We start from the raw sequence: 12,395 nt of genomic DNA on the forward strand, positions 1-12,395 counted from the left end.
CAATTTCTCGAGTGTTGAAAGTTCCCAAGAGCACGGTGAATTCCATCCTTTTGAAATTGAAAGAATATGGAACTACCCAGACTTCATAGAGCTGGTCGTCCGACCAAATTTAGCAACCAGGCAAGAAGGACATTGGTCAGGGAGGTGACGAAGAAACCAATGGCCACTCTGACAGAACTCCAGGGTTCATTGACTGAGATGGGACAACCTGCAAGAAGGACAATAGTCTTGGCAGCACTTCACAAATCTAGGCAAAACAAAAAGTGTCCAGACAAAAAGTGTCCAGACAAAAGCCACTCCTGAGAAAAAGGCACATGACAGCACGTCTGGAGTTTGCAAAAAGGCATGTGAAAAACTCAGCATGAGGGAAAAGATTACGTGGTATGATGAGATGAAAGTTGAACTATTTGGCCTGAATGCAAAGTGCTACGTCCGATGGAAACCAAGCACAGCTCATAACACCATCCCCACTGCGAAGCCTGGCAGTGGCAGCATCATGCTACGGGGATGCTTTTCAGTGACACGGACTGGGAGACTTGTGGAACAATGAATGGAGCTAAGTACAGGCAAATCCTTAAGGATAAACTGATTCACAGTGCAAAAGCACATAGACTGCGGCGAAGATTTACGTTTCAACAGGACAATGACCCCAAGCATATATCCAAAGCAACACTGGAATGGCTTCAGAACAAGAACATAAAAGCCCTTGAGTGGCCCAGACAAAGCCCGCACTTGAATCTCATGGAGAATCTGTGGAAAGACTTAAAGATTTCTGTTCACTGACCCTCCCCATCCAACTTTACAGAGCTTGAGCAAATCTGCAAGAAATAATGTGAGAAACTCCCCAAATCCAGGTGTGCAAAGCTGAAGCAGACAGACTCGCAGCTCTAATCGCTGCCAAAGGCACTTATACAAAGTATAGACTCAGGGGGTTGAATAGTTATGTAAATTAGATATTTCTGTATTTTATCTTTAAATATTTTGTTTTTGTTCATTTTATCTTTGAATCAAAAAACTCCACTTTGTCATAATGGGGTATTATTTGTACATTAATTTTGTCTATTTTCAATTCAGGCTGTAATACAACAAAATGTGAAAAAAGTCACTGTAAAAAAAAAGGCACTGCATATTTATATATATATATATATATATATATATATATATATATATATATATATATATATATATATATATACACATACATACATACATACATATATATATATATATATATATATATATATATATATATATATATATATATATATATATATATATATATATATATATATATATATATACATATACACACACACACACACACACACACATACATACATACATACACACACACACACACACACACACACACACACACATACACATATATACACATATACTGTATACACATATATACACATATATACACATATATACACATATATACACATATATACACACACACACATACACATACACATACACATACACATATATACACATATACTGTATACACATATATACACATATATACACATATATACACATATATACACATATATACACATATATACACACACACACACACACACACACACACATATATACACATATACTGTATACACATATATACACATATATACACATATATACACATATATACACATATATACACATATATACACATATATACACATATATACACATATATACACATATATACACATATATACACACATACACATACATACACATACACATACACACATACACACACACACACACACATACACACATACACACATACACACATATACACATATACATATATACACATACACATACACATACACACATACACACACACAGGATTGTCCTTGCATTCCACAAATAGATAAATGAATTAATTAAATGAAGAACTGGAATGACACCCTGAGAGCACATAGTAGTTCCTCGCGCGTTCATTCTGGACAAAAATACCATTGTTACCGCAACACCCTTCTATTATGGCCCACATTCCCGTATCATCCATGCACCCTATTATGTCACATAGTTTCTTGTCATGGGTTATGAACGTCATAAATTTCATTCTTCAATCGCATTGGGTTACATATCGGATATATGAAGCTTCAGATTTTTCGGATAGAATTTAAATTCAACCAATTATCGCTGGAATACAACTCCGATGACATCATCGTTATCACTCTATATACTCCCTGGGGAGTTGATGGCATGACAATTTTATATTATTTTCTTTGTGTGGTTTTGGAGAAAATTGTCAAAAAAAAATTTTCATCCAATATGACTGCCACACCATGTGACAGATGATGTCATAAATTTAATTCTTCACTCACATTCGGTCATATATGAGATATATGAAGTTTCAGATTTTTTGGATAAGATTTCAATTCAACCAGTTCTTGCTGGAACACCACTTCAATGATGACATCACTCTATATACTCGATATACCCAAAGGGGAGTTGATGACGCATGTCTAGTTTCGATTATTTTCATTGAGCGGTTTCAGATAAAATGGTGTCCAATTTTTTTCCCCGTCAATCCAATATGGCTGCCATAGCACGTGACATATGATGTCAGAGTTAGCAGTAAATAATTCTCCATTGGGAGTCCCGATTTGAGCAGCTGTACCAGGCTGATCCACCGGCTGTTGAGTTGGATGTCAGGGGTGTTGCTATCCCAAATGCTGACCCCCCCCCCCCCCCCCCCCCCCCCCCAATTAACTGTAAACCGCCTTCAGTTGTGGAAACACAGGTGGCGGTGAACAGGCTGGAAGGGGGCAAAGCTCCTGGGATTTGTGGCATCCATGCTGAGCTTCTCAAGGCTGGTGGAAATGCTGTACTTGAGTCGTTGCATGCAGGTCTGTGCTCTGGAGCACAGGCATCATCCAAACTGACTGGAAGAGGGGCCTTGTTGTTCCCTCTGGAAAGGGAAGGATGATCACCAGGACTGCAACAACTACCGATGGGTGACGCTACTCTCGGTTCTAGGCAAGGTCTTTGCTTAGATCATTCTTGAGAGGGTTTGCCGCTATCTGCTCGAGCACCAGTGACCGGTGCAGTCGGGCTTTACAGCAAGGAGGTCAATGATTGACCGTATCCTTGCGCTTCAGGTCCTCACCGAGCGCAAGTGAGAGTATCGCCAGGGGCTGCTTGCAGCCTATGATGATCTCCACAAAGTGTTCAATTCGGTGAATCGGGATGCCCTCTGGAGGATTCTTGGTCTTTGTGGGGTGCCACCAACACTGATCAATCTGATCTCTGAACTATACTCTGGTACTGAAAGTGCTGTGAAGTGTGGTGGCTCCATATCTGACTTATTTCCAGTTGTTACTGGAGTTCGACAGGTGTGTGTACTGGCTCCCACACTCTTTAGTGCTTGTATGGACTGGATTCTGGGGAGGATGTCGGAGAGGTCAGGCTGCGGTGCATCATTTGGAAGTGTCAAGCTCTCTGACCTTGATTTCGCAGATGATGCAGAGATGCTGGATATTCTTACGGGGCCCTCGAGGCACTGAATGAGGAGGCGGAGCTGCTGGGATTCCGGATTTCCTGGGTCAAAACCAAGATACAGGCTTTCAATGACATCTTGGATGCTGCTGTCTTGTCTGTGCCTGTTTGTGGCGAAGATGTTGTGGTCACGAAGATATTCACTTACCTTATCAGTGTTATTCATGTCTTCACATGTTGTGAGCCAAAGGTTGATAGACGTCTGGGTCGGGCATGGGGAGTCCTGGATCCACTGGATCATGGGGTGTGGTGCTGCCGGTATGTATGCAGGAGGACGAAAGTCCTTGGTGCTTCCAGTCTTGCTCTACAGATGCGAGACTTGGACCCTTACCAAGGGCCAGAGAATGAGACTTAACTCCTTTGTAACCAAATCTCTTCAGAGAATCCTTGGCTATCACTGGGCGGACTTTGTGTCCAATGAGCGGTTGCTGAGAGAGACTCGTATGAGATTTGTTTCCTGTATGGTCCATGAGCGTTAGCTGCGGCTGTATGGACATGTGGCTCATTTTCAGGACGCTGATCCAGCTCACCAGATACTCTCAGCAAGGGAGTCTCGTGAGTGGAGGCCAACGGGCCGACCGCGTGCATCGTGGTTGCAGCAGGTTGTTTGGCATCTCAAGGAGATAGGGATGGGCTAGGCATCAGCCTGGGGGATGTTCAGACGGAGGCCCCTGGAGTACCGTCGGAAAGTGTATGCAGCGACGCGATGCTCCGGCGCATGCTCCCATACCTGACCTGACCTGGGAGTCCCTCCTATGTTTAAAGTTTGGCATCGATTGGACAAACGGTTGCAGAGAAAATCATTTTGAAAGCGAAAATGCATAGACACAGACAGACAGACAGGTTATTGAAATAGTCTTGCATCCCCTTCGGAGCTCGACTAATTTGTGAGCAGTATGAGCTCTTTTTGCGCAGTCCAAGCTGCACTCCTATCCTGGCTGAGGGAGCGAGGTTCTACCAGCTGATTATGTTAGTCTCGGCGGTCTCGCCCTGAAAGGGATGCGAGACTATTGCTGTCTGTGTCCACATCTGTATATTTTCACTCCTTGCAAACTTTAAACACAGGAGGGACTCCCCATGGAGAATATTTTAGTGATAAACTGATGTCATAGGTCACAAGTATGGCAGCCATATTGGATTAAAGGGAAAAAAAATGGAAATCTTATTTTCTAAAACCGCTCAACATAAAACTTTTAACTTGGCATATGTCATCAACTCCCTATAGGGTATATAGAGTTGTAACGATGACATCATCAGTGAAGTGGTATTCCAGCCACAATTGGTGAAATCAAAATCTTTATCCCAAAAATCTGAAACTTCATGTATCTGGTCAACTAGCAGATTTGAGTACATAATTAAATTTATGACGTCATCGATTGCGTGGCCTCGTGACCATATTTAATTGGAAATAACGTAAAAAATATTCTTCAGAACTGCTTAACAGATCGAGGCCAAACTTCATACATATGATCGACTAGCCATGGGGAATATAGTTTGAACATTTTTTTATATTCACCTTCATTGATGCAATTTAGCCTTAATGTGCACAAAAGTTAAATACCCGGATAATCAATAAAGCTACAATAAAGCGACATAAAAGGGTGAATGGATGATATGGGTATATGGGTCTCAATAGTAGTGTGGTCAGTTAACAATGGTGTTTTTGTTCAGAATGAGCACACGAGCCTATGCGCGCTACTGAGTGCTGTTGTAGTTAAACATTTATATCAGTGAATGAATGGTTAGAAAGAGCTTTGTATTAATCCGTGTAGCATAGAAAATTAAAACAGCTTTGTGGAGTTGCAAAATGTGGTCCATAGCTGTCCCGTACTTAAAAACAAAATAGGGGGACCTTTTCCACACACTATTATCTTTCATCAGAAAATATTGCATTTAAATGGGTGCATTTATAAATATTTATTTATAAAATATTGTATATTATATTTATAATGCATATATAAAATATTTATAAATATATTACATTTATTACATTAAACATATTAAACATTAATATTAAACATTCATATTAAACATTCATATTAAACATTAATATTAAACATATTAAACATTTATCATATTAAACATATATTACATTTAGAAATATTTATATTTATAATGCATATATAAAATATTGCATTTATAAATATTTATTCAACGAAAACCCGTTGGGTGCAATGAACACTATTGGCTAGGAAACCATAATTTGGTCGTCAGGAGACAAATTAATAAATATTATTATTTAAATTATTTAAATAGATTAAAATTATTTATTATTTATAAATGTATTTAAATTTATAAATAATAAATTATTTAAATATTTATAAAATTATTTATATTGATAAAATATTTATAAAATTATTTTATAAATATTAATATTTATATTAATATTTAGTATTAATATTTTATTTATTTAATATTTTAATTTAAATATATAAATTTAATAATTTTTAATATTTTAATTTAATATATTTTAAATTAATATTTTAATATTTATATTAATATTTATATTTATATTAATATTAATAATATAAATATTAATATAATATTAATATTTATATTAATAATATAAATATTTATATAATATTAATATTTATAATAATATTTATATAATTATAAATAAATATTTATAAAATAATTATAAATTATTTAAATATTATTATTTAAATAGACAAATTAAATTAAATAAAAATTAAATAAACCATATTAAACATTAATATTAAACATTAATATTAAACATTAATATTAAACATTATTATTAAACATTAATATTAAACATATTAAACATTTATCATATTAAACATATATTACATTTATAAATATTTATAATGCATATATAAAATATTGCATTTATAAATATTTATTCAACGAAAACCCGTTGGGTGCAATGAACACTATTGGCGAGGAAACCATAATTTGGTCGTCAGGAGACAAATCTAATTTTGCTTTACAATGCTTTTAAATTATATATTGTCTCAGCAGATTGAAGATTTAAATAATGGAGAATGCTGGGTTAGCTTGCCAATTTTAAATTATGGCGAACAGACAGGTATGGGATGGACAAGTAAAAGATGGATTTAAGGGGATGTTTTTAAAGATAATGGAATGGGTAGATATATAGAAAGACGTGAGATGGAGCCACCTGCTTTGGAGGAACGTGGGAATGGATGAACCTTGTTGGATACATGAAGTTGAATACAGAGGAACAGGGAATGGAAGCGAGCACAATGCTTTGATTCACATCGAAAAAACAATATCGGTTTTGGATACAAATGTAGAGCCCTGTGGAGCTGGAGACAGGTGCCAGTCCAAGAGCTGGGTTTATGAGACCAAGCAAATGTGATGGCTTACTATCCTGTCTGGGATGGTAAAGCAATAGATCCGGTTTCTCATCCTCTTGCTGCAGCTACCAATGACGCTCAAATGTGTGACATTCAATGTAGAAACTCCAGCTCATGCAGGTGATGCATGGTTCATGCTATTACAAATGAAAGTTTCATAAGAGGCCAACTCCATCTTATATATGCAAAAGGACCGCAGCCCTTCACCAGACCCCAACTTCTTCCGATACTTTATATCCTATACACCCTGCTCTTTTCCCTCACCTGACTCCAATACCTTCTCCCAATATCCTTTCTCTCCCTTCTTTACAACTCACCCACACTCTCTCTCTCTCTCTTTATTATCCCCTTCATTGTACACTAAATATGAAGATGGCACTTGCGTCTTGAATAGACAGACATGCAGGAAGGTATTTGACTGAGATAGTATACCCATTTAGTGTCTTCCTTTTGAGGCCATCTGGAAAATGCTGTTTACAAAGAATACATCATATTGGATGAATGGACAGACTTTCTTGATAGATTACTGAAGGATGGAGGATTTGTCACCATTGAAAGTTGGGTAATAGGCCATGAACCAAGTAAGGATCTTCGTTGCATGGTTAGATACCAGGACAGAATGTGAGAGAGAGAGAGTTTGAGAGAGGAAGTAATAATTTATCTCACAGATGACTCCCCTTATATTAAAAGGGAATTTATATGTTCATCCATGTTCCATGTTATACAGTGTCCTCAGAAAGTATTCACACCCTTTAACTTTTTCCACATTTTGTTGTGTTGCAACCTGAATTTAAAATGGATTAAATTGAGATTTTTTTGTCTCTGATCTGCACATAATACCCCATAATGTAAAAGTGGAATTTTGTTTTTCCAAATTTTTTTAAAATAATAAAAATTGAAATACAGAAATATCTAATTTAACTAAGTATTCAACCCCCTGAGTCAATACTTCTTAGAAGTGCCTTTGGCAGTGATTACAGCTTCATATCCTTTTAAGTACGTCTGTATCAGCTTTACGCATCTGGATTGGTGGAGTTTTCTCATTCTTCCTTGCAGTTTTCTACAAACTCTCTCAAATTGGATGGGGACCGTCAGTGAACAACAATCTTCAAGTCTTTCCGCAGATTCTCAATGGGATCCAAGTCTGGGCTTTGGCTGCTCTACTCAGGGACTTTCATGTCTTCTTCTGAAACCATTCCAGTGTTGCTTTGGCTGTATGCTTGCGGTCATTTTTCTGTTGGAACATAAATGTTTGTTACAGTGCAGGTGCTTTTGCACCCTGAAGCAGGTTCTCCTCAAGGATATGGTTGTATTTGGCTCCATTCATTGTTCCCTCGATCCCTGTCACTGAAAATCATCTCCATAGCATGATGCTGCCACCACCATGCTTCTCAGTGGGGATGGTCTTAGATGGGTGATGAGCTGTGCTCGGTTTCTGTCATACGTAGCACTTTTCATTTCGACCAAAGAGTTCAACTTTCGCCTCATCAGACCACAGAATTTTTTCCTCATACTCTGAGTCTTTCACGTGTCTTTTTGCAAACTCTAGGCAAACTGTCATGTGCCATGTCGAGCCACTCCTTCGTACAATCTATATTTGTAAAGTGCTGCAGAGACTTTTGTCCTTCCAGCAGGTTCTCCCATCTCAGCGAATGAACTCTGTAGTTCTGTTAGAGTGGTCATTAGGATCTTGGTCCCCTCCCTGACCAAGGTCCTTCTTGCTCAACTTGGTCGGACAGTCAGCTCTAAGAAGAGTCTGGATAGTTCCATATTCTTTGCATTTCCTAATGATGGAGCTCACCATGCTCTTGAGAACTTTCAACCCTATAAATTGTTTTATGAACAGTTCCTTGGATTTCATGGTGGAGCTTCTGCTCTGACATGTGTTGTCAATTGTGGGACTTATATAGAAAGGTGTGTTGTGTTCTAAATCATGTCCAATTAATTGAATTGACCACAGCAGGACTCCAATCAAGTTGTAGAGACATCTTGAGGATGATCAAAGGAAATTGGATGCACCTGAGCTCAGATTTGGAGTGTCAAAGCGAATGGGTTGAACACTTATTGACTCGAGACATTTAAACTTTTCATTTTTAATGAATTTGTAAAAATTTACTTTGAAAAATTCCACTTTGACATTATGGGTTATTATGTGTATATCCATGACAAAGATCTCAATTTAATCCTTTTTTAATTCAGGCTGTAACACAACAAAATGTGAAAAACGTCGAAGGGTGTAAATACTTTCTGAAGACACTGTACCTAACTTGATACCACATGATTGCAAGAGAGAGGGGCAAAGGACACTGAAGCAGATTTGAAGACAAGTGTGAATGATGGTTTGTCCTCGTTTGCCTTTCATTTTGTGACCATTTAATGGGGTCTTGTATTTCCTTTTCCCCTCTGTTAAGTGTGTTGTTTGTATGTGTGTGTGTGTGTGTGTGTGTGTGTGTGTGTGTGTGTGTGTGTGTGTGTGTGTGTGTGTGTGTGTGTGTACGTGTGTACGTGTACACAGTCACGTGAAAAAGTAAGTACATCCCATGTAAAGTTTTGACTTTTTCAACATATTTCAACATACAGCTATTTGATCTTCATTTCAACAATATTGATAGATAAAGGTGATATAACATAACAAATATCATGAAACATTTACATTTTGTAGTCCATTGTATAATTTAATTAAACATATATGCAAATTTCGCATGTGGAAAAAGTAAGTACACCCCTACATTTATCACTACTTCAAATACCTAAAATTAGAATCAGGTGCACCAGCTCAGGTGCAAATGATTAGAACATCGTTAGAGAGGATCTTGGAGGAACCTGTCTTATTTAAACCTCAGACATTTAGTTTGGTTTGCTCTTTGTTGTTGAAGTGTGCGGCGTCACCATGGCTAGATCAAAAGAGCTCTCTGAAGCCTTCAGAAAGAAGGTTATAGATGCCTACGAGTCTGGGAAGGGATTTAAAAAGATCTCCAAACAATTTGAAATCAATCATTCGACTGTTTGGAAGATCATCTACAAGTGGAGAAGATTCCAAACAACTGCCAACTTGTTCAGGCCAGGCCGCCCCAGCAAGTTCAGCCTGAGAGCAGACCGCAAGATGCTGAAAGAAGTCTCGAAGAACCCCAGAATGTCATCACGGGACCTACAGGTAGCTCTTGCCACTGTTGATGTCAAAGTGCACGAGTCTACCATTAGAAAGAGGCTGCACAAATTTGATCTACATGGGAGATGTGCCAGGAGGAAACCTTTGCTGTCCAGAAAGAACATCAGGGCAAGACTAAAGTTTGCCAATGAACACCTAGGCAAAGACCAGCACTTCTGGAACAATGTGCTCTGGACAGATGAGTCAAAGGTAGAGATATTTCGCCACAGTACCAGAAGACATGTTTGGCGAAAACCAAAGACACCATTTGACCACAAGAACCTGATGCCAACTGTAAAGCATGGTGGTGGAAATATTATGGTTTGGGGCAGCTTTGCTGCATCAGGGCCTGGGCAGCTCACCATCATATAATCCACTATGAATTCTTCATTGTACCAGAGGGTGCTTGAGGATAATGTGAGGCCATCTGTCGGAAAGTTGAAGCTCAACGGAGGGTGGACCTTGCAACATGACAATGACCCTAAACATACCAGTAAATCCACCAAGGAATGGCTGAAAAGAAAGAAATGGAGGGTTCTGGAATGGCCAAGTCAAAGCCCGGATCTAAATCCCATTGAGATGTTGTGGGTGGATTTGAAACGAGCTGTGCATGCAAGAAACCCCTCAAACATCGCACAGCTGAAAGAATTCTGCATGGAGGAGTGGGAAAAAATTTCTCCCAGTCGATGTCAGAGACTCGTAGACAGTTATAAGAAACGCCTACTTGAGGTTGTTTTTGCCAAAGGGGGCAATACCACCTATTAGAGCCAAGGGTGTACTTACTTTTTCCACATGCGAAATTTGCATTTATGTTTATTTAAATTATACAATGGACTACAAAATGTAAATGTTTCATGATATTTGTTATATTATATCACCTTTATCTATCAATATTGTTGAAATGAAGATCAAATAGCTGTATGTTGAAATATGTTGAAAAAGTCAAAACTTTACATGGGGTGTACTTACTTTTTCACGTGACTGTATATATATATATATATATATATATATATATATTATTGCAGTTATCAAAACATTTATTTTACCTTTTTGATGCACACATAGATGCCTTAAATGAAGATGCATCCCAGGCACATATGGTTCACTTGCATGATTATTGGCAAGTTTACATGGATAACAACACTACATTAATTTCCCCCTTCCCCTTGTCAGATGTCTTTGGAGAAGTCCAGAGAAACCCATTTGGACAAGGTGAATGATTTACTTGAATGGGTGGGGAGTATGGTTCTGAGCAGTGTGAAGGAACGTGCAAACTTTGTGGACCTGGATACCAATACCTTGAAGGTTACATGCTCACAGCAGGAGGTGAGATCTCAGCAGATTGTTGTACCTCATCTGGTCCCTTTGTAGAATATTCATGATGCAGTGGTACATCCTGTGTGTTCCCAAACTAGTTTAACAGCTTGATACCAATCATTTGCTTTAAATAATGTCTGTATTTTGAATATGTGCTATATTTTCATAAGAAAGAACAATTTAAAAAGGGAGTACAAGCATGAAGTTATTGTAAAGTTGATAAAAGTTGCAAATTGTTGTTCAAACATTGTTTCTCTGGATGGCAGCATCTCATTTGTATTTGAATGTTGCTGCTATCCTGGCTTACGGGTAAGATGCTTTAATATAATTCTGGTTCCTGTTAAATCTATTGAAGGAACATTTGAATGAGCTGTCTTCACAAAAGGCCAACATTGCAGAAGCTATCCGACAGACCGAGAGCTTCCTTGTGCAGAACGAGGGCCGGTGAGAAATGCCTGGTCACATTTGCACAACTGACTGCACATGCAATACAGCTGTAGATGGGAAATTGTTGCACAATGGCTGGTAAAATAAATAAAACTTTGTTTTTGTCTGTAGTTTGACAGATGAACAAAAGCAAGAGCTGGAGAAGAAACTGAACAGTTTGCAAACTGCATATGGGGAGATCTGCGCACAGGCATCCAAACATCTGGAGGAGCTACAGAAGGAGAGTAAACGCAAGGTAATAGCTGCAGCAGCGTGCATGGTCCAGCAGTTGTAACCCAGGAAGTTATAAACCCATTGACTTGCATTGTTCCACCTGATTCCCTGTCAGTTGAATGACTGTCCTGCTTGTGTGTATCATCTCCCGGATAATTTTCCATTTGTCTCCTGTTCCACATTAAAACTCCACTGTCAGCCATCATGCACATGCATTGCATGAAAATGAAATGTTGCTGCATTGCTTTTCCAATGACGATTGTTTAAAACCCAGTATGTTACACCTCTGTTTGTAAAATATCATAGCTTGCCATGTGTGTGCACAGCATGACGCCTTTGGCCTAACAATGAGCGTTCAATGAAATATAGTACAATTTAATGCCCTAACTTGAGTTAACTCCACT

At 38.2% G+C, this 12,395-nt stretch overlaps 1 protein-coding gene across 1 annotated transcript in view; it reads left to right on the plus strand.

The window, feature by feature from the left end:
* Positions 1-12,395, plus strand: part of LOC137411853 (microtubule-actin cross-linking factor 1) — a 237,442-nt gene that overhangs the window by 107,846 nt on the left and 117,201 nt on the right. Inside the window, exons 29-31 of the mRNA XM_078786818.1 lie at positions 11,188-11,340; positions 11,687-11,775; positions 11,890-12,013. Of these exons, the coding sequence (XP_078642944.1) occupies positions 11,188-11,340; positions 11,687-11,775; positions 11,890-12,013 (366 nt within the window). The remainder of the gene's footprint in view (positions 1-11,187; positions 11,341-11,686; positions 11,776-11,889; positions 12,014-12,395) is intronic.

The sequence above is a fragment of the Myxine glutinosa genome, chromosome 11 (assembly GCF_964187855.1).
Source record: "Myxine glutinosa chromosome 11, kmMyxGlut1.1, whole genome shotgun sequence".
Taxonomy (NCBI): Eukaryota; Metazoa; Chordata; class Myxini; order Myxiniformes; family Myxinidae; genus Myxine; species Myxine glutinosa.